The sequence below is a fragment of the Manihot esculenta genome, chromosome 6 (assembly GCF_001659605.2).
Source record: "Manihot esculenta cultivar AM560-2 chromosome 6, M.esculenta_v8, whole genome shotgun sequence".
Lineage (NCBI taxonomy): Eukaryota > Viridiplantae > Streptophyta > Magnoliopsida > Malpighiales > Euphorbiaceae > Manihot > Manihot esculenta.
This window is the reverse complement of record NC_035166.2, coordinates 29828252-29851799: the sequence shown is the minus strand read 5'-3', so window position 1 is coordinate 29851799 and position 23548 is coordinate 29828252. Positions and strand designations below refer to the sequence as shown.

The window sequence follows — 23548 nt, the reverse complement described above, 5'->3', positions numbered from 1 at the left end:
CACCATACACCAACCAAGCCGTCTTTTCTAGTTTAACATCAAATCTTTGAGCAGTTTGTTTCAACTGCATTCATCAATTTTGATTATCATAAATAATTATATATTAAGTAATCGTTATTAATTATACCTGCGTAGATTAATACCTATCATCTACAAACTGAACATTATATTTGGCACCAAACCCATAGTTTTCGTAATTGCAATTTTACCTAATCAAGATTAGGCGTACGTATAAGGGAAAGAGTATTTCAGTTGTTCTAATAAAATCCAATTATTTTCAACCCCATTTTATCAAATTTTCAAATTATTCATGCCTAATTCCTTTATAAGAGCCTCTCTCTTTTTTTTTTAATGATAATAAAGAAAAAAATAGAAACATTTTGGCATTATTAATGCAGAATTTCTTTATCGGAGAATATAAAACAGAGTTGGTGACAACTCCATGCGAGCGAAACAAATCCACCATATTAGTTGGCTTTGAGATGTGGCAAGACGAGCATGTCCCACAAATTACGGAAATACCCTTCAAGGTGTCTCGTATTACGCTTTTACCCCACATTGCCCGAAATACCCCCAACTCCCACAAACAACCACCGCCGCAGAGAGACAGACGGAAGCTCTCCCAGTCTCCTCGAAACTCAATTTGTTTTGTTCTGAAAGAAAGAAACACAATTTTTTTTAAAAGCAATTTTAAGTTTCAAGGCGCATTTTTATAATTAGTGTATAACTGAAGAAAGCAGAAGAAGAAGAAAAAAATTAGGGCAAGAAGAAGCAGACATTAAGTAAATTTCCGTTGAAGCTTCAGCCCCTGATTTTTACAAAGGACAGGAAAAAAAAGCCCCAACACCTGGAAAAATAACAACTGATATTTACACCAGAAAGCAAAACTAAAAAGATCTCTTGATTTTGATCTCTCTGTGTATATTTTTATATGTATAAATATACCAAGGATCTCGCCAAAAAGCCCTAATTCACAAGTAGTCATCCGTGAACAATGAACTCAGGAGGTCTTCCAGCTCACGGGACTCAAGGCCTAGTCGAAGCGCTTCCATGATTTGCTCAAAAACCAGCACGTGACAAGGAATTCTCAGCACTCCTTTTTGGTCGTAGCCGTATTCTTGAGCAGACTTGTTAAGCAAGCCGATGAAGATCGGGTGATTCAGCAACTCTGCACTCACCAGGAACCGCTCCATCTCGGCGCCGACATATACAGGAACATGACCTTCTGGCACTGACTTCCCTCCACCGGCTCGCCGTACCGGTTTGACCAAACACCGGAAGGAGTCCGCCCTGCGCGTCGACCTAGAAGCGGAACAAGTGCGGGATTGTGTATCGGAACGCAGGAGGCTGTACTGGGAAGAGTCGGCGACTCGAGAGAGGCGGCGGATGAGCTGCTTCATGGAGTGATTTAGAGGTATCGTGGGTTGACAGGCAGAGAGAAAATTGAGAGTATGAAGAGAGGTAGAGTGAATGGGGATAGGAGATGGCGGAGGAGGAGGAAGAGAATATATAAAGGAAGACAAAGGTAGACATGGAAAGGTGATGAAAGAGGAGAGAGAGGTACAGGTAGAGTACTTGCCAGGTACAATCCAAGTGATAAAAATTTTTCTTATTATTATTATTTTTTTATTTTTCTTTTGTATTTTTCTTTTTTGGACACGCATAGATTCATATGGCAGTTTTCAGCCCTCTTTGTTACTTATTCGATATTTTCCAAGTTCTTTTTTTTTTTTTTTTTTTTTTGAGTTCAAGGCAAAAAAAAAATTTATTATATTAAATTTTCTTGAACAATATTAATAACAACAAAGATAAAAAGATATAAATGTGTCCCATATAAACTTGAAGAATGAAAAATACAGTTTATAAAATATAAGGATAAAATTAATAATGACACAATTATTGTTAGATTTATGTTGAATTATTCTATTTTAAATCACTATATAAATAATTAATTATTAATAATTAATTTTTGGATTCTTTATTTTTTTATTGTTGGAGATGGTAAAAATAATTAAAAGAAAAAAAGAATTACAGTGGTCCCTCATGTGAGTTATAGTTGCAGTACAGTTCCGTGACTCTGATTCCCTTTCTTTTTTTAAAACGCCTTTGGGGGTGTTTTGAACTCAAAATTCTCCATTTTCACGCCATTTTGTTGTGGGTATAGTTCACTGGCGAATGAAAATCAAATGGTCGGGCGCAAAAGACTAACGCGCAGCGTGAGGAGTTTCAGGAAGATGTGAGAAAGGATATCCATGTTTCATGCCTTTTGGGCTAAAGGATTAAAGTGAAAAATCTAGTGTAAGGCAAGTTGGGGTGGGGTTTTTTCCTCATTATTGCTCTGTGAAAAGAAAAAGAAAAAGAAAAAGAAAAAGGGGAAAAAAAAATAAAGCAGGCAAGTGGTGTTGCTCTTAATCTGACTGTTATAGCATTTAATCACATAAATGCTGTGATTGGCTTTCTGAAAATGCAATTGGCAGCACAAAAATATAGCGAAAATGGGGACTACATAAAAGTAATAATCTCTTTTGGGAAGTTGGCATGCATCCTATCTTATCTCTCTAACTCCCTTTTCTCTTTCCTTTTCAATCATCGTTTTGTGTGATGTAAAATCTTACATCTTAAAAAACAAAAAAAAGAATCCACTTATTTAAAATAAAAAATTAAAGGAAAATGTAATAATTTATTTTTTTTAACTTATATATATATATTTTTGCAAATATATTTATTAAAAATTAATTTTATAGTATATCTTGTAACGTGACACAGCTTTTTCTTAAATGAATTTTCAATAGGAATAAAACTTCAACACACAAATGTTTTATTTTATTTTATTTTATTTTATTTTTTATTTCTGCCAACAGTTGCCCTCCTTATTTTTAAAATCCAATCATAATTTTTCCAAGCAATTAATTATAATTATTGCCATGGAACCAAGTATAGTGTGGAATTTTAGTGAGCCAATAATCAGTATTCAATACTAATGGGAAACGAATCTGTGTGACGTTTGAATATGAGTAAGATGATTAATTGCTTACTTATGGACATGTATTTATCAATTAAATTAAGAAATATTATGCAATAATTATCTTTAAAATGTGAATAAACTCTCTATAGAAATTATATATTTTGAAACTAGTGAATGATTTTCTATAAATTAATAAATTCTTAAAGTGATTCGTATTTAAATCAAAATATATTCATTTGGGAGAGAGGCAAAATCCTATTTTGCAAAAAAAAAAAAAAAAGAAGTTGGGTGGCTTATGGGAAACTACCTGTAATGATTAATGAATATTCCTCTACTAAATTTGGAAAAAATTCGTACGAACAGCTATTTATGCATGAATAATATTCTTTATTTAATTATTTCAAATACTGAATATCAGGAAAAAAAATAAATTTTTTAAATATTTATTGGTAAAAAAATTCAATAGTGTGTCAGAGAGTATTCCTTTTAGGCTTCAATCATTAGTTCATGTTCGAGATTTCACACTGATTAGAGAGACCGCGTACAAATAGCGGTGCACCTCAACTCCACATGATTGCTCCCACAGCTGTCAAACTCGGTGACATAAATAAAAAGTCAAACACGCGCGTTCATCTCCGTCGTTCATCACTTTTACTTCTTAGGGCTCTAAAAAAGTAAGTCATGCTAGTCAATGAATCGGTGATAATTGGTTTTATTTCTTAAATGGTTTGAAATTATTATAGAGCTGCTGCATTATATGATTAAAAATTAAATATATTATTTAATTGTTTAAGTAATTAGTGGTGGTGGTGGTGGTGGGGCTAAAACAAAGAGTTTCATTTGTTCAACGTTTGGGATTATTCTAATAATAACATTGTTGATGTATAGTACAAGGCTCTAAGAGAATTTCAAAAGGTAATTGATTGTTAGGGTTATAAGCCTTTGATTAAGATGTAAATTGGAGTGGTAGCATAATTTTCAAGAGGAAATCATTTGTTATGAAGAAAATGAAGATGAATGAAATGATACCCACCTCATAATTATATTTATTTGTTTTTTTTTTAAAAAATCAAGTCTTGTTAGGTGATGCATGAAAGTAACATGAATTTCTTCCTTGCAAGAAGAAGCCTCCTCTCCTTTTATGTTCCCATTTAGAATGATGGTTTTACTATTTATTTATTTTGCATTTTGATTTCAATTTAAATTTAAACTCGAAAAGCAGTTTTGATATTATTGAATAAATTTTAAAATGCAGTATTGTATAAATGGTAAAAAAATTTAAATAAATTAAGTCTTTTACCTTATAGAGATAAATGATTTGTATCTAATTTCAACGTTGAGTTGGGTCAATCTTGTTGGTTAGGTTCCATCAAACAATGGAAAACACCAAAGCATCCGATGAGACTGAAACGAAAATCAATCTATTTTTGTTTAATTGTAGAATTTAGGTCATAAGCTATAAATTAAGGGTGTGCGGTGGAAGAGTGGAGGGTGGAGCCCATTAGGGTACAGAGTGGGGTCCAAGAAAAAGCCCATCACAAGGCCACGGAAGTTATATGTCAGCAGTTGGTCTTTCCATCCAGATGTTTGTAAAAGAAAAAAGCCGTACGGTCAATCGTACAAACGGACCAGCCAGCACCCAAGTGGTCCCTACCCACTTTCGTAAATTGCCCGTACACAACCGCAAAAGCTGAAACGGACAAATAAAATAATAATAATAAAAAATAAAGGTTAGAGGAAATGACGTGTGAAAATGGTGTGAATACGGAGAGGAGGGCCGGAGGCTCTTGTCTTGTGACATGGAAATCCACGAACTGCTGTCCTTTTCGGGTCCCACTCGTTCAACTTTCACTGGGAATAGCGCCACTTGTTGCCCGTCAGTTACGCCTTCCAACCTTCTCTTTTTATTTTATTTTATTTTAAATTCGAGCTAAGACGAGGCTTGTGGTTTCTTACAGTGGCCTGCTTTTTATCTTCTTGCTTATGGGAAATGGTGGCGAGGTTGGGGGCATTGTCCTCCGTTTCATTTTGGTCTTTGCTTCAAGCCAAGAGCCGTTATTTATCATTATTAATGGCTCTCTAGTCTATTTTGTAGGTGATTTATAAGGATTTTATACAGTAATTAAAAATTATATATAGTATTAAAATTAGTTTTGCACACAAATTTTATTATTTAAATGAAAAGAAAAAAAATAAAGAAATAGGAAAGTTAGTGCTCTCTTACAATCGGCAAAGGATACTTTAGTCGATGTAAAAGCCTTTACATAATTAAATATATTCTGCATATTTAAAAAAAAAAAATCATACAAAAACTTACCTTGAAATGACATTTGGCATCATCTTATATTGCCGGCCCCAAGTATAATCAATTTCGTGTATTATTATCATAAATATATATTTGAAGAAATGGAAAGTGGGTTTCATAATTTGTTAATGTTATAGTTTGTGATGGTAAGGATTTGGGCACTCACATCACAAATTTGGCCTAGTCTCTTGACTGGATGCATTAAATAGCAGGGAAATGAGGCACACCCGGTTGGATAATGGTCGGGTGAGTCAGGGACAAGTGGGCATTTCCCCATTTTTCACACTTTTTTTTTAAAAAAAATAATAAAGAATTCTGCCCGCGTAATCTATCATTTATGTATCAAAATTAATAGTACAAGATTTTCTAAAATATATTTTTGATGATCATATTTTTTTATATGATAAGGATACACATGAAAAATAAAAATTAATATTATTTTGAAAATGAGGAATAGTTTGATTATTTGAAATGAGATAGTAACATACATTAATGAATGGCATAAGGAGGAGTACGTATAAATGGAATTTATTGTGAGTTGAAATTAAGAAAAATGAATAAAAAGGTAGAAAGGGGTGTTGCGTGTGAAAATTGGTTGATGAAAAACTTGTATTAGTTGGACTTAAGTAGCAAGTTGGTGGAAGAATTCAGCATCCCATGTGATTGCTCATTTTGGATCTTCAACAGTCACATACATTCCCAAAAATATAAACAAGCTTATGTGATTATTCATCTTAATTATCCTAATCACTTTTCAGATCTTCTCTTTCTTTCGTAGTAGTAGAATAAATAATAAGATAAATGGATGAGAAGGAAAATTAAGCAATTAAATTTACAGAGACCAGACTTAAAAAGCAAGGAATCTACTCATCGAAGCCATGGGACATTGATGGCTTCCTTTAAATTAATTCATTTTTTAAAAACATTTATTTGCTGACCCAATCAAATTTCAAAATTGGGCATGTGATGAGGACTCGTGATTTCTTTATTGGCTATAACGAAGCCCTTATTTAAGCACCACAAAAACCAAACTTACTTGATCTGGGCTTCGTTTAGTCTCCCCATTATGGCTGGCCTTAAGCGGCCCTGCTTCCTGCAAGCTAGGGCTTAGAATGGTTTTTGCATGGGGTTTGATTGTGTAGCTTGTTTTTTTATTTGGACTTGGAAGGTATACATTAATTGGACTAAAAGCCTCTTTTCAATATTTAAAAAAAAAAAAAATTAAAAGTAGATTACGTTGATTGGAAAAGGCCCATGGCCTACGAATTATTTAAAAATAAAGATCTAAGACCCAAACAAAACAAAGACAACAGAGGAAAGCCCACTTGAACCCTAGAAGAGAAGAACGAAGGTGACAAGGTGGTTCCAACAACTGTAACCATAAGATCTTACCTTCCAAATATACACTGAAGACCAAGTGAAAACTACCAGTAGCTCGCAGATGAAGAAGACTCTAATCTTCAATGGAAGGAAGCTGCCATTAGAACAGAGGAGATAAATCTCCTGATCGACAGTAAAAGCCATGGGAGTCTTGTGTTTTGTTTTCCTCATATACATGTCAGTCATTGAATAAGAAGAGGTGAGCAAGGAAGAGGAATAACCTGTATTAATTAAATTTACAAATCCCAGAGTTTAAAAGCAAGGAATCTAGTCATCAAAGGCATGGGGCAGTCGATCACTTCCTTTTCAATTCATCCACTTTAAAAATATAGTAGCCGAGCCGACAACGACTTGATTCAAACCTTTGTTTCTTAATGTAAACCCACTTTTATTTATTTATTTTTTACTTTTATTTAATTAATCGCTATTTGTCAAATTATGAGCTCTGCCTTTAATTGCTCCTTTTCGTATGGTTACAATTCGGGTTTTGCAAACGTCATTCACTGCGTTTTGAATCTTTCCAAGTTCCAATTCATTTGAAAATTTTCTTTTCCTTTTCTTTTTCTAATGTTATTTAACTTGTACAAGTAATGTCTACGTGATAAAAAAAAAAAAAATTAAATTACGAGTAATAAAATTTTAATTTCGTTATCTACAATTATTTAATAAAACAATTTAATCTGCCCATTTGACATGTCCACTTGAGTGTCGGTGGATCAGCAAAGCATTATAAATTCATCTCTCCCACCATCTCCAAACATGAGAATTTTTTATACATATAAAATTTTATACTTTCTTTATATTATAATATTTATCTAATTTTCTTTTTCACACAAATGTACATAATAAAAAATATAATATTTTTTATTATATTATTTTAAATATATTAAATTTTATTAAATATTAAAAAATATTTTAAGAAATTTTTTAAAAATAAAACAAAATTATAATAGTAAATTTATGTATTATTATAATATAAAATTAGAAAGTCAACAATAAATTTAATATAACTTAAAAAAAACAAAAATTATGAAATAAAAAATATATTTATATTATATGAATATTTTAATGTATAATTTGGTCCATAAGTTTTATATAAAAAATTAATTAACCTTTTGTAATTAATATCTTTTTTTTTTTTTTTTTATAAGAGAATTGAGATGGGAGCCCATAAAATTCTACTAAATATAGTTATATATTATCAAATTAATAGTGTGAGTGGCACTATTGATATTTGATATTTATAAAAATATAGCATAATTATTGCCTCTTCATGTATGTGTTAAAATTTAATAAGGTAATTGATTTTTTTATTATAAAAGTAAAGATTTAAATTATATAGGGAAAATACTATAAGATCACTACATTTTTTAAAAATTAATTAATTTATTATTATTTTAAAATCAAGTAACACATTTCATTATGTATTATTAATTATAATTTTATTCCAACTTGTTCAATTTCGTGGACCCATTAGATTGTGTCAATTATTTTATGACTTTTTCCAATGAATCAACTGGCTCTAGTCTTTCCACAGGGTCTATTATAATGGCGCGTACGTTGATGAATCGTGGTCATGTCTGCGTCAAGCATCCATTTCATTTCCAGAAGTCCTCCATTTGATATATTTTTCTATAAATTCATACATTAGAAAAATCAAACTTGGGTATCAACCTTATATATTGATATGTAAATATTCTGGCTACAAAAATATATAAACACTTTGGGTTGATCAATCAATTAATCTTCGCTGGAAAGAGCAGCAACCATGTTGATATCTTCTGCCTCAACACCAGTTCTAGTCCTGTTTGCTGTATATGCTGTTTTCGCAGTTGTGGTGGTTGATTTAGTTCATGCACAGAATCAAACTCAACCTACTACAGATCCTAATGAAGGTAGGCAACTTCTCTCTCTCTCTCTCTCTCTCTCATCTAAACTAATGCTTATTGTTCTTGCACGCTGGTTATGGCGAAGATGAAACTGTTCTTCTTCTTCTTCTTCTTTAGTGAGTAGTAGTGGAATAGAATTGTACAGCTTTAGCAAACAAGAGACGATTAGGCAGCCATGATGATGAGGCTATACGTTTTGCTCTCTCAATTTGAACTTGATTCTTCTGTGCATCATAAATTCTCCTTTTGCAGCATATGATATGAAATAAGAAACAAACAATTCTGACTGTATTTAACCATTTCAAAGATCTTAACTAAATTTAATATTTTTAAGAAATTATTTTTTTTTCAGTTGTAGTTATAAATTCTTAACATTTGTTTACTTTACTAAAGAAAAATAAAATATAAAGTTTTTTTCTTGCCAAAAAATAAAAGTAAAGTACTGGGGCGGAAAATAAATTTTATATATACATAAAGTATAGCTTTCAACTTTAGAGAAAAGCATAATGTCAACGATAAAAAAATAAACATAAAAATAATGCTGCCCGCAGTAGCTGACAATTTTGATTTTTCTTTCATTTATATTTCCACACATCTCCTCATATAATTGACGGCTCAGCTAATTCATATTTGACATTTGGATAAGATATATCTAAATTCTACCCCAATAATTATTTATATTTTATATGCAATTTGGTCCAATTGCGTTTCTGACGTCCAAAAGAAATTTAGCGAAGAAAAAGTCAAGCTTCCCAATTTTTTGTACTAGAAAGAAATGGCTGCGCTCGTTGGAGCAGCTCAAGCTTCTTTGTAACGACCCCGTCCAAGCGGAGAAAACAATTTTCACCTTAAAACAATAAACTCAAATTATTTTAGTATTTTTAAATTAGATAAACTACAATTTACAATTCATTTTATTGCTGTGCTAACAATACCTAAACTAAAATCACTCATAAGCTCAGCCTACACTAACGTTAAAAGATATTGAATATTATACTACTTCATTTCCAATTTTATTTTATTTTTTTTAAATTTCCCTAAATTCTATTATTTGATTTTATCAAATAATTTTGTTTAAAAAATTGTAGCAATGATCTATCGTAATCTTTCTTTTGATCCAGTGGTTTCTCTCGTAGGTTTGATTTCTAAATATAGTTCTCTGATATGACGGCGAAACTCACCTTCATTGAGTCATTTATAACTCGGTTAAATTGATGTTGCAGCGAGGGCGTTGAACTCTATTTTTCAACAATGGCAGATATCTGCTAATCCAGCCCAATGGAACACCAGCGGAGAACTGTGCAGTGGAGCAGCCCTCGGCCCCTCTCCTACTATCGACGACCAGACTTACAATCCCTTCATCAAATGCGATTGCTCTGACAACAATGGCACCACTTGTCATATCATTGCCCTGTACGTTTTCCTTTTATTCATTTTTCAAGTTTCTGGTTGCCCTCTATCAGGATGTTGCCCACATGTTTGATTTTATGCGTCAGTATTCACTATGCTCACTTATTCTGTTATGCTTTTTAGGAAAGTTTATGCAACGGACGTTGTGGGTGTAATTCCAGATGAGCTCTGGACTTTAACTTCGCTTACCAATTTGTATGGTTTCATATTCCTGTGTATAACTATGTTAATTTCACACGATCACGTGCTGTTAAACGTAATAAGCTTGTTTTCATTTCTTACAGGAATTTGGGTCAAAATTTCTTGACCGGTAACCTTTCACCATCAATTGGCAATTTAACTCGCATGCAATACTTGTAAGCTGATTTAAAATTCTCTAATTTTACTCCTTAAATGTGAATATATGTTGTTTCTTGTTTGTTAACATTATAAATTATATTTTCACTAGGACCATTGGCATTAATTCACTATCGGGGGAACTTCCTAAGGAACTCGGGTTGCTCACTGATCTAAGATCTTTGTAAGTTGATTTAAATGGTTTGTACGTTTGTTATGCAACAGATGGCAATTTGGTTAGTTTCCAAGGATATATTTAGTGGGGCACTAGGACTTGGGCATCTGGTGTTTTGTTTTTCTATAATTATGTACTTGAAGCTTGATAATCTGATGTAAGACTCTTGATCACTTGTTAATTTACTTTCTAATTATTTCCAGTGGTTTTGGATCAAACAACTTCTCTGGTCCTCTGCCGTCTGATCTTGGGAATTGTACGAGGCTACAACAAATGTAAGTTTGTTACTTTGTTGGTCATTCTATTTTGTTTTGTAGACTTTTTTTTTCTTGTTAGTTAGTAGTAGGGTATTTTGGAAATGTAAGTTTGTTACATGGAATCAAAATGACTAATAATAATACACTAGCCATACACAAGATAATGCTTTCTGGCAACAAATAATTTCATGTATGGTTTGAACATAATATGTACTTTAATAGGAGCACAACTGATGAAAATTCTTTACTTTGACAGTTATTTTGATAGCTCTGGAGTCAGCGGTGAGATTCCTTCATCATTTTCTAACCTAAAGAGCATGGTTACTGTGTAAGATCAGTTTGACAACTTTTAAACTGATAAATCTTTTCTGAAAGATCAATATAACATAACTTTTTCTTTTAATTCTTTTTTCTTACTCCGATTGTTCTCAGGTGGGCATCAGACAATGAACTTACTGGCAAAATACCTGACTTCATAGGGAATTGGTCAAAGCTTAATTCCTTGTATGACAATTTCCCTGCAAACTTTTATCACGATACTGCAGGCTTGAGCCTACATTTCATTTTAAACTCAGTATTGAAACTGCTTTTTGAAAAATTGAATAGAGGAGACTTAATAATGAATTATACGTTACTGCTTCTAATGCCAAATCTGCATTGTTCATATGAACAATTCATACATGTTGCTGCAGAAGGTTTGAAGGGAACTCCTTTGAAGGTCCAATACCGCCAACATTGTCTAACCTAACTTCTTTGACAGAGCTGTAAGTCTTACATTTTTATTGATTTTGTTTATATCTCCTATCATACTAACAAACAAGTTTAAATTACAAATGCAGGAGAATAAGCGATTTATCAAATGGAAGCTCTTCGCTGGCATTTCTTAGGGAAATGAAGTCACTAACTACCTTGTAAGGCAACATGACTGTCTTTTGATTCGTATGTCTCAGTATTAGACATCCATCATCCTTTTCTCTCTCAAGTGATCTTTTGAAATGTAATATTATAGCTCAGATCTTGTCTTGCAGGGTTCTAAGGAATGACAACATTTCAGATTCAATTCCTTCCAATATTGGAGAATACCAGAATTTGACACAGTTGTAAGTTTTTTCTATTAAAAGATTGACTTAAATGTACATTTGGCTGGCAAGGTCTTGTGTTTGGCATGAATATCCTGTAACACTTCAGATGATCATTTATATGGCTGCATCACTTTTTGTAGTAGGGTCTTATGAAAAATTCTGTAAAATTGTTAAAAATGAAATAATCAAGATTAGCACTTTTCTGCATTCTTGATATTAATCACTTTAAAGTAATCACGAAGTTAAAATATTATTGGCATGGGAAGGTCTGAGTTCAATTCCACATCTCCATTTGAATGGAGGAATATTTCAATTTTTTTTATTATCATGTATAATTTGTTCAGTAGCATTACCTATCTTTTCTCCTTTTCCCCCAGGGATTTGAGCTTCAACAACATAACTGGACAGATACCAGACATACTTTTCAATTTGACCCAGCTTAAATTCTTGTAATATATCAGCTCTGCTTAATTTGTTGTCAGTCTTAACATGTAATCATCTTGAACCAAGTGTTGTTCCCTTCATCCTCAGGTTTCTGGGAAATAACAAGTTAGATGGTCCTCTTCCTGCACAAAAAAGTACATCACTTGTAAATATGTAAGTATATCTGCGGTATTATTTTAAATTTCATGTATTATAGGTTTATTGCTAATTGAATTATGTGCTTAATGTTCTTTACATCTCTCAGGTTTATATAGTAATTTTAATATTTGACATGATTGACCTTGACCATGTATTTCATGAATTGGCTGGATTATTATCTGTTTCCTCTATGTCCATTTATGATTACAGAGATGTTTCATACAATAATTTAGCTGGGAGCTTTCCTTCCTGGGTCAATGATCAAAATCTACAAGTGTATGTTGTAATGCTTTTGGTTCTTTACCTTTTTGAATGATAATTTTTGAACAGTCTACCATTCTCTATGGAATTATTGATGAAAGAACTCACATCAACATCTTTAATTCTTTATTGTGTCCGTGCAGCAATTTAGTTGCCAACAATTTCACAATAGACCGTTCAAATAGCAGGTAATTCTTTTGATTCTATAATTAAATTAAGTCCTTCAACATTTTAGTGATGAAGCAGATGCTGAATGGCATTCTTGCTGTATTCAAATCATAACCCCCTTTATCAATAGGCTGCCACAATACATGGGTAATATGTTCTCTTAAGAATATTAAACTCAATATTTCATAAGGAATACTAATTGTTCCCCTTTGGGATTTTTTATTACGCATGAAAATTAGAGTGTTTTATTTGCAAATGAAAATAAAATTACTTCAGTTTCGCAGTTTTATGGATTGTTTCCTTCTCCATATTTCTTTTCGAACAATTTCCTAATTGTATTACCCACTGTAATTGCTTACATTTAACAATATCTAATGCCTTCTGACTCTGTTTCTTCTTTTCTTCTGTTATCCTTTCTCTTTTTAGCAAAAATGATAAACATATGAAGGCTAAAAAAGGAGATACTAAACAACAACATTTAGATGTGTTTCCTTAGATTCTGTCGAACTTTCTTTGTTGACTGGATGGGCAAATGGAGCGTATAAATACGACTGTGAATAAAAGGATTACTTGATGACAATCACAAAAATAAATGATTAAGAAGTTAAACAATGCGGGGATTTTGCTACATGCTTTTGCTCTTAAAATCTTTTATCATTCGTCCCTTTGTCTACTTAAATATAATGTGAAAAGGCTTAGTCCTATTTGTTCTGTGAAATATATCTGTTGTCTGAAACTCTGATTTCTGACTTATGTCATAGTTGGAATCATTCTCAGGTGGTGGGAGGAGGGATATAAATAAAAACAACAATTGATAACTCATCTTTGTCCTCCTTTATCTAATTTTAGTAACAAAATTCCTGGGAAATGCTTGCTTGTCTTTGACAATGTGATTATTCCTCATTCTAGGAGAATATCAAGCACAACCATCCGCTTAAATAACCAGTATTTAGCGTCTGGCATAATTTCTTTACCAGTCACGTAATTTCATTCCTCTTTCAATTTCAGTGGTTTGCCGTCAGGCCTGAACTGTCTTCAACGTAACTTTCCTTGTAATCGAGGCTCTCCTGTCTGTAAGTTCAATCAAAATGCCCTCCTTTTTGTTTTTTGAGCGGGATGCTAAATTTGGTTGTAAATTCTGAAGACGTGGGAAAATTGGCTTACTTAAGAACAATTCTATGTTTCAAATAGCAAGCTTTTACTGGTTAATAATTTGGCAAGAACTACCTACGAGACATTTTAATCTGCTGGCTGTTGCTAGTAAGCCATGAAACATGGATATATTCAGAGCGCTAGATTCAGCATTTATGTTTACAGTTTCTATCAATGGGTCAGTGACTGATTTTGTAGACATGAACCCTTATACTATACACTTCAAAAAATACCCGACTAATGAATGCAAGGAATATTGCTTATATTGATGTGGCAAATCAAATTCCTCTTTCCATGTTTATAACTAACTGTTATTTAATGCATAAATAGTGGGAAGAAAAACTCATAAATAGTTGAAGAAAGAGTTATTTAATGTTTAATACGCGCTTGGAAATCCGTAGATGATAAATATTGCAATCCAAAATAGTTTCTGAACTTTCCCTGAGAAAATTTATTTTGCTTCGGTGCACAGATTCTGAATTTGCAGTGAAGTGTGGTGGTCCACAGATTACATCATCCAATGGCGTTGTATACGAAAGGGAAAATGAGACTCTTGGTCCTGCAACATATTATGTTACTGGCACAAGCAGATGGGCTGTCAGTAATGTTGGATATTTTACTGGAACGAACAATCCTCAGTATAAAATTTTCTCATCGTCTCAATTCACGAATACTTTAGACTCTGAGTTGTTCCAGACAGCAAGGGTCTCTGCTTCATCCCTAAGATACTATGGTATGGGGCTTGAGAATGGCAATTACACTGTCAAGCTTCAGTTTTCAGAAACAGCAATTGAGGATGGTAACACGTGGAGGAGTCTTGGAAGACGTGTTTTTGATGTTTACGTCCAGGTTTGTCTTAATATGAATTGTGCTAGGACTGTTTCATTTTGTCTTGCAAACAGAATACATCATTGCCAACAAAGTGCTTTTACTCAAGTATTAAGTTATGCTTGATTATCACATGTGTGGTTCGGATTATGACTAGACTCGAAAAGTCTATGGTGTGATCCGATGCTTCCGCTACCATCACAAGTTTTGATGAGATGTGAACTAGCATAAACATTGTAAATTATGCTTATTACACAATAAATTTTTGGGAAAATATGTGGGGATTAGGTGGGAGAGTTCATGTAACACTCTGTTGCCACCTCTTGGGAGATGTGGGAAAATTAGAAGATATAATATCTTAACTCAGAACTATTAGATGATCATTTTGGGTGTTAGTGTAAAATGAGTCCAAAAATTATTTAGACTGAGTTCTTACAGCTGATAAAAAAATTATACAGAGTTAGTGGGTCTGTGAGTAAAGGGTTACTGTCGAATGAAATGGAGTCATTCAACACGCTAGCAAACCACAATTGTATAGACATGGCACAAATATCACAAAATTTGGTGAGAGAGAATGTAACCCTCCACTGCCATCACTTAGCATATGTGGAAAAAGTAGAAGATTGAATTAGTATATGTAATTGTTATAAGTTATAGAAAGTAAATATGTTAATATAGGAAGTAAATATTGATAGATGGGTCAGTTGCTTAATCCTAGGGATTATATAATCATAGACTTGATTTTCCTTCCTATTTAGATACCCTCTCTCATGTATAAATAGATTGTAATCTCTATTGTGAAATACAACAAATATTATCCTTCTACATGGTATCAGAGCCTTTCTCGTAGAGATTTAATTTTTCTCTCCCGTCAAAGTTTTTTTTAAGAAAAAAAAAAAATTTTTTTTTGGAGACTTAGGGCTCTGTTTATTTGGGTTACCCATAACGGGTAATATTTGGATCTCACCATCGCTGGAGTCGCCACATCGTTCCCTTGTCAGATCTGAGGTTTATTTGCCGTTCGGGTTTTGGGGGAGGTGTTTTTATCGGTACTGTTCATCGGAACTGTTCACGGGTACTGTTCACGAGTACTGTTCATCGACACTGTTCACGAGTACTGTTCACGTGGTACTGTTCACGCCGGGTACTGTTTTCTGATTCTGTGTTACGTTTGTTGCTGTCGTTTTGGGTTTGTTGTCATGGTTGAAGTGAAAACCACCACCGTAACTGATGTGATTCCTATGATGACTAAAATCACGGAACACAAATTGAATGGATCTTCCAATCAAGGAATTTTGATATCTGCAGATGAGTATGCACAATTCGTCCAATACCAGGCATCTCTAAAATCCTCTAATTCCTCCTCTATCACTGCAATTGCCGAGTCAGGTAACTCTACTACATGTCTTGTGTCTTCATCCTCAAAATGGGTTATTGATTCTGGTGCTACCGATCATATATTAAGTAATTCTACCCTTTTGTCCAATCTTGAGTCTCGTACATCGCCTTCTTATGTTACTCTTGCTGATGGCACTAAATCTTCTGTCATTGGTTCTGGTCATGTCAACTTAACCCCTTCTCTTTCTGTATCCTCTGTGTTATGTCTCCCTAAGTTCGCATTTAATTTGCTGTCCATTAGTAAACTCACTCGTGCATTGAATTGTTGTGTCTCATTCTTTCCTGATCACTGTGTTTTTCAGGATCTTTCGACGAAGCAGATTATTGGTAGAGGGAGTGAGTCAGAGGGTCTTTACGTCTTGGATCAGCAACTACCTCGATCTCCTCGATCTCTGGTATGCTCCACGCGTTTAACACCTTTTGATGTTCATTGTCGTTTGGGGCATCCTTCTCTCTCAATTTTAAAGAAGTTATATCCACAGTTTCATTCTTTGTCTACTCTAGATTGTGAGTCTTGTCAATTTGCCAAACATCATCGTTTACCTACACTGCCTCGAGTCAATAAATGGGCTTCGTCCCCCTTTGAGTTAGTACATTCAGATGTTTGGGGTCCTTGTCCTGTTGTGTCTAAGTCTGGCTTTAAGTATTTTGTTACTTTTGTTGATGATTTTTCTCGTACTACTTGGTTATTTTTAATGAAGAGTCGTTCAGAATTATTTTCTGTTTTTTGTGCATTTTATGCTGAAATCCAAACCCAATTCAATACTTCCATCCGTATATTGCAAAGTGATAATGCTAAAGACTATCTCTCTGAGGAATTTCAATCTTATTTGTTACAAAAAGTGATTCTTCATCAGTCATCTTGTGTTGCCACTCCTTCACAAAATGGAGTTGCTGAAAGAAAAAATCGACATCTTCTTGAAGTAGCCAGAGCTCTCTTATTCCAAATGAAGGTACCTAAATGTTTTTGGGTTGATGCTGTAGCCACTGCTTGTTTTTTGATCAATCGCATGCCTTCCTCCATCCTTCATGGTGATATCCCTTATAACATTTTGTTTTCCACTAAATCTTTGTTTCGTATTGAGCCACGTATGTTTGGTTGTACATGTTTTGTTCGTGATGTTCGTCCACAGGTTACTAAATTGGATCCTAAATCACTCAAATGTGTCTTCCTTGGCTACTCTCGACGTCAGAAAGGGTATCGTTGTTTTTCTCCTGATCTGAATCGGTATCTTGTGTCTGCGGATGTAACATTCTTTGAGTCCACTCCATTTTTTCCGCCATCATTTGTTTATAACACCGAGGGGGAGGAAGATGACCTCTTGTTATACACTGTTCGCTCTTTGTCTCCTCAGACTACTCCTACACCTTTCGCTCATGTGCCAGGTCGCCCTCCCATCTTTCATGTGTATTCCAGACGCTTAGAGGACTCTGACTCCGTTCCGCTACCTGCTTCTTCGTCGACAGATCCTGCTCCCACTGATCCTTCACCGTCTGATTTGGATTTGCCCATTGCTCTTCGCAAAGGTAAACGTACTTGCACTTATCCTATTTCATCTTGTGTCTCTTATGATCAATTATCCTCCTCTTCTCGTTGTTTTGTCACTGCTTTAGATTCTATTTCAATTCCCAAAACTGTTATTGAGGCTTTGTCCCATCCTGGTTGGCGTGCTGCAATGGAAGAAGAAATGATGGCCCTTGACACTAATGGTACTTGGGAGTTGATGTCCTTGCCCCCAGGAAAGCGGGCTATTGGGTGCAAATGGGTGTTTGCAGTAAAAGTAAACCCTGATGGATCTATTGCTCGCCTCAAGGCCCATTTAGTGGCCAAAGGTTATGCACAAACTTGTGGAGTTGACTATTCTGATACATTCTCTCCAGTTGCCAAGCTCGCATCTGTCCGATTGTTTATTTCCTTGGCGGCTACTCATGATTGGCCCTTGCATCAACTGGATATTAAAAATGCTTTTCTTCATGGTGATCTTCAGGAGGAGGTTTATATTGAGCAACCACCTGGTTTTGTTGCTCAGGGGGAGTCAGGTAAGGTTTGTAGACTTCGAAAATCCCTTTATGGCTTGAAACAGAGTCCTTGAGCATGGTTTGGCAGGTTTAGTGAGGTGGTCCAACAGTTTGGAATGAAGATGAGTAAGTGTGATCACTCAGTGTTTTATAGAAATTCTGATAGTGGAGTAATTCTGCTTGTAGTATATGTAGATGATATCGTTATTACAGGAAGTGACATTGCTGGCATCACATCCCTAAAAGAATTTCTTAAAACACAGTTTCATACAAAGGATTTGGGTTCCTTGAAATATTTCTTGGGAATTGAAGTTATGCGGTGTAAGAAAGGCATCTTCTTATCTCAAAGAAAATATGTTCTTGATTTGTTGGCAGAAACAGGAAAATTGGGTGCTAAGCCTTGTAGTACCCCAATGACCCCTAACCTTCAACTTACCACAGAAGACAGTGAGCCATTTGCAGATCCTGGAAGGTACAGAAGATTAGTTGGTAAGCTGAATTATTTGACTGTGACTCGTCTTGATATTGCATATTCAGTGAGTGTGGTAAGTCAGTTTATGTCCTCTCCTACTGTTGCCCAATGGGATGCTCTGGGACAAATTCTTTGTTACCTTAAAGGGGCCCCAGGGCGAGGCCTATTCTATGGTAACCATGGGCACTCAAATATTGAATGCTTTTCTGATGCTGATTGGGCAGACTCGAAAGTTGATAGGAGGTCAACTACTGGGTATTGTGTTTTTGTGGGAGGTAACTTGGTCTCATAGAAAAGTAAGAAGCAAAATGTGGTCTCCCGTTCTAGTGCTGAATCTGAATATCGAGCCATGGCACAAGCCGTTTGTGAAATCTTGTGGGTACGTCAACTGTTGGAAGAAGTTGGGTTTTCAAATTTGGTGCCTGCTAAGTTGTGGTGTGATAATCAAGCAGCTATCCACAATTCCACATTGCCTCCAATCCAGTATTTCACGAGAGGACCAAACACATCGAGATTGATTGTCATTTTGTTCGTGAAAAGGTTCAACAAAAGATAATATCAACAGAACATATCCGAACTGGAGAACAATTAGGAGATATTTTCACTAAAGCTCTAAATGGGACTCGAGTCGATTATATATGTAACAAGTTGGGCATGATTAACATTTATGATCCAACTTGAGGGGGAGTGTTATAAGTTATAGAAAGTAAATATGTTAATATAGGAAGTAAATATTGATAGATGGGTCAGTTGCTTAATCCTAGGGATTGTATAATCATAGACTTGATTTTCCTTCCTATTTAGATACCCTCTCTCATGTATAAATAGATTGTAATCTCTATTGTGAAATACAACAAATATTATCCTTCTACAGTAATATCCTATGACGGCTAAATAATTTGGGTTAACTATTTGGATCTAGCGAAAAAGGAGTCCAAAAAGTTATTTAAGCCCATTGGAGTGATCTGTTACAGTTCAAGAGATTGTGCTTCTCTTTCTGAAATTTTTTGTTAGTGTCTTGTCTTGTGGACAGAGACTTTATAGTGAAATTATATAAATCTTTTCTGTTCTTTTTTTCCCTCCATATTGTCATTGTGTCTCTTTTTTGCATTTTCATGACATATTTAGGAGTTGGTATTATGGTGAAGTACTCTAGATTGGTATATTATTTAACGAGCAGAGTATTTCTTCAGTAGTTTAAGCTGAATGTTCAAGGAAGATACTCTTCTTTATGATAAATTTCTTCACAAATATCTTCTAATTTGCTACTGAAACCTAAGTGCCTTCTTGTAAACTACTGTGTAATATCCCAATGAAACTGGTTTGTCATAAATAAGTTCCGGTATGTACATCTTGTAAAGCATCAAGCTTCCTAAATGATATATATATATATATATATTTTTTTTCTTTTTCTATTCCTTTATGAAGAAGTTATTATGTCTGTCCATTTATTCTATTGAAGTCCTGGAGTCCTTGCTTCAGGGAAACCGTGTTTTAAAGGATTTTGACATAAAAAAGGAGGCAGGTGGTGTCTCTAAACGAGCTGTTGAAAAGGACTTCACAGCCCAGGTATCTGAAAATTACCTTGAAATACATTTGTTTTGGGCTGGAAAGGGTACTTGCTGCATTCCTGCTCAAGGTACTTATGGACCTTCCATTTCAGCAATCAGCGCTAATCCAGGTATTATAACCAATGAAGTTTATTGCTTTTAATGCACACAGATACCGGGTTATTAAGTTCTCAGCTTTTATGCAGATTTCATACCAACTGTCAGTAACAACCCTCCAACCAGTAAAAAGGATAAGACAGGTCTAATTGTGGGGATTGTAGTTGGGGTTGGAACAGCAAGCTTTCTGCTTGTTTTGGTGGTTTTCTTTGTCATTCAAAGAAGAAAAAGTAAAAGCACCTATGATGATGAAGGTAAATTTAAAAATTATGCTCCATGTAAGCATCAGCTATCTGAATAACTTTGTTATATTAATATGTAAGCTGTAAATGCTGCTATTACCCATAGATGATTTTAACTTTGGTGTTAGCATTTAATAAATGTGTCATATCAAACTCAAAAGGGGATGACTAAACATAGATTTTTTTTTTCTCATTTTCATTCCCTCTGTGAATTTTGCTGGAGCCTTGCAGCTTAAACATTAATTCAATTGATAGCCATTTTTTTTTTTTGAATTAATCATGTTTGTGTTGAGATTGCAGAGCTCCTAGGTATAGATGCCAAACCATACACTTTCAGTTATGCTGAACTGAAGACTGCTACAGAAGACTTTAGTCATGCCAATAAGCTTGGAGAGGGAGGATTTGGACCAGTTTATAAGGTATCCATTATTTAACTCGAGGATAAACAAATCGTTTGGGCAGACATTGGGGTTTGGTATTTTTTTAATCTCTGTCTAGTGTTTCTTCTACAAGAGAATGCTAAATAAAGTGATATCTGTTATTAACTGGACATTCTACCTTTGGTCAGCTGTAAAACATGAGTAGCTTCCATCTTTTGATTGCAGTCCTCTGTACCAATCTATTTTATGGAATAATTTCTTTTTCCATTAATAAATATAGATGAGTTGTCTGTGGTGAGCCTCAGTGTGACAACAAGGATGCTTCATTAATTATGTGTTTGAGCTAGAGGTCACAGGTTAAAACTACATAAACAGCCTCCCTAAAATGAAAGGGGAGGACTTCACGCGTTATAGCCCACAATATTTGAAGCCTTGTGCATCAGGATGCTCTTTTAATACTTTTGAGCTGTCTAATTTACAGGAATTGTTATATATATATATATATATATATATGGCTAAACTCACTGCACATGGAGCTTTCCACTTCTGGTCACAGTAGTATGAGAATTGAATATTTGAATGATGCTTTTATTTTATTTTATTTTTATTCAGGGTGTACATGTATCCCTTTTTGCTTATCAAACTTATCTGAAATTTATCCTCTACAGGGAAAACTTAATGATGAAAGAGTGATTGCTGTTAAGCAACTTTCTGTGGCGTCTCACCAAGGAAAGAGCCAATTTGTAACAGAGATTGCGACCATATCAGCTGTGCAACATCGCAACCTTGTCAAATTGTATGGATGCTGCATTGAGGGGAACAAACGGCTCCTTGTTTATGAGTATCTTGAGAACAAGAGCCTGGATCAAGCGCTATTTGGTATGATAATGCAATTTATGTATATAAGCACTTATTTACATTCACGTATTCCTTTTGTTTTATAGAGGATTTAGTGGAAATATGTTTATGGATTTCATGATACAGGAGAAAGAAATTTGAATCTTGACTGGCTAACACGTTATGAGATATGCTTGGGAGTAGCCAGAGGTCTTGCTTATCTGCACGAGGAGTCGAGGCTTCGAATTGTACACAGAGATGTGAAGTCCAGCAATATTCTGCTTGATTCTGATCTCATCCCCAAAATTTCAGATTTTGGTTTAGCAAAACTTTATGATGATAAGAAGACCCATATAAGCACCCGTGTTGCTGGGACAATGTAAGATCCTGTTAATCAAAGCCTCCTTTCTCTGTTGCTTTTTTTTTATCTTTCTTTTTCCTCAAAGGTAAATTCATTAAGCCATCAGGCTATTTCATGAATAAAAAGCAATAAACATAGCAACTTATCTTGTGATTCGTCATTATTAATGAAGTGGGTATCTTGCACCGGAGTATGCTATGCGTGGACACCTTACAGAAAAGGCTGATGTCTTTGCCTTTGGAGTTGTGGCTCTGGAAGTCGTAAGCGGGAGACCAAATTCAGACTCAAGCCTGGAAGAAGAAAAGATGTACCTTCTTGAATGGGTATGATATGAGGCTTATTCTGTAGTGGTTTGTCAAATTCAGTCGCTCTTTTTTTTTTAAAGAAAAAAAAAAACAAAGTAACGACTGAAATCTAGGAATCATTTTCTAGTTTTAGAACAACTGTTTATATGTTATCATCTATAATTTGTCTCCTTCAAGTGTTGTCCATTAAAAGGCATCTCCTTGCTTGTTGCTTTTTAGGCCTGGCACCTGCACGAAAACAACCGTGAAGTAGAACTTGCAGACTCCAATTTACAAGAATTCAGCGAGGAGGAAGTAAAAAGATTGATAGGAGTTGCTCTTTTGTGCACCCAAACTTCACCTACTCTTCGGCCATCAATGTCACGTGTAGTGGCAATGCTATCTGGTGATATTGAAGTGAGCAGTGAAATTTCAAAGCCTGAATACTTGACTGCATGGAAATTTGATGATATAAGCAGAAGCTTCATGGATGATAATGCACACAAAGGAACTGATTCTAGCTATTTCAGTTCATCTACAAGTACAAGCATGGTCATCGACACAGTGCATCATCATTCAAGTGGTACCACGCCCATGCTTCATGAGATCATTGGTGATGGTAGATGAGGAATCAATTTTCTTTTTCTTTTTTTGTGGTTGAGTGATCTTGTATATGATTATAAGAGAGTTGAGTGAGAAATGGCATCATTAGAAGTGTTATAGACGAATAAAGAATTAGCTATTAAATTTATTAATGTTTTTTTTTTTTTTTTTGAAATGGAAATTTATTAACGATTGTATGCCGATATTCTGACATTGAAGATTTAAATATATTTTTAATATAGCAACTGTGCAAGTGATTGGGAATAAACATGTAAATGAGCACTAGTGGAATAACAACAAATACTTTAACGATTTCAAAAAAAAATGATAAATTCAAAACATTTACGTCTTCCGATTCTGCCAGAGGCGGCGTCGTTTATTAGATATTAAAAATAATAAGATTATATTTAAAAAAATTATAATTAATTTCATTTCAAAGATAACTGAAATTAATTATAATTTCTCACATTCATTTCGACATTAAAAATAATAAGA

The 23548-nt window shown here is 34.3% G+C and overlaps 2 protein-coding genes across 3 annotated transcripts; one reads left to right on the top strand and one right to left on the bottom strand.

Annotated features, from left to right (window-relative positions):
- Window positions 1–756: 756 nt before the first annotated feature.
- LOC110617043 (auxin-responsive protein SAUR72) lies at window positions 757–1563 on the bottom strand. The gene has a single exon (XM_021759624.2). The coding sequence runs from the start codon at window positions 1398–1400 to the stop codon at window positions 972–974; it is 429 nt and encodes a 142-aa protein (XP_021615316.1). The 5' UTR covers window positions 1401–1563; the 3' UTR covers window positions 757–971.
- A 6706-nt stretch (window positions 1564–8269) lies between these two features.
- Window positions 8270–23269, top strand: LOC110617304 (probable LRR receptor-like serine/threonine-protein kinase At1g56140). 2 transcript variants are annotated; one of them, XM_021760017.2, is made up of 24 exons: window positions 8278–8545; window positions 9763–9952; window positions 10073–10144; window positions 10234–10305; window positions 10398–10469; window positions 10664–10735; window positions 10974–11045; window positions 11150–11221; window positions 11410–11481; window positions 11557–11628; window positions 11746–11817; window positions 12177–12248; window positions 12331–12396; window positions 12592–12657; window positions 12786–12830; window positions 13819–13883; window positions 14435–14811; window positions 20162–20360; window positions 20436–20600; window positions 20889–21007; window positions 21637–21847; window positions 21953–22184; window positions 22339–22489; window positions 22691–23269. In XM_021760017.2, the coding sequence occupies exons 1-24, from the start codon at window positions 8419–8421 to the stop codon at window positions 23075–23077; spliced, it is 3120 nt and encodes a 1039-aa protein (XP_021615709.1). In that variant the 5' UTR covers window positions 8278–8418; the 3' UTR covers window positions 23078–23269. The 2 variants fall into 2 exon arrangements, with proteins under 2 accessions (XP_043813819.1, XP_021615709.1); XM_043957884.1 differs by lacking the exon at window positions 22339–22489 and having other exon boundaries at window positions 8270–8545; window positions 22691–23022.
- Window positions 23270–23548: the final 279 nt, after the last annotated feature.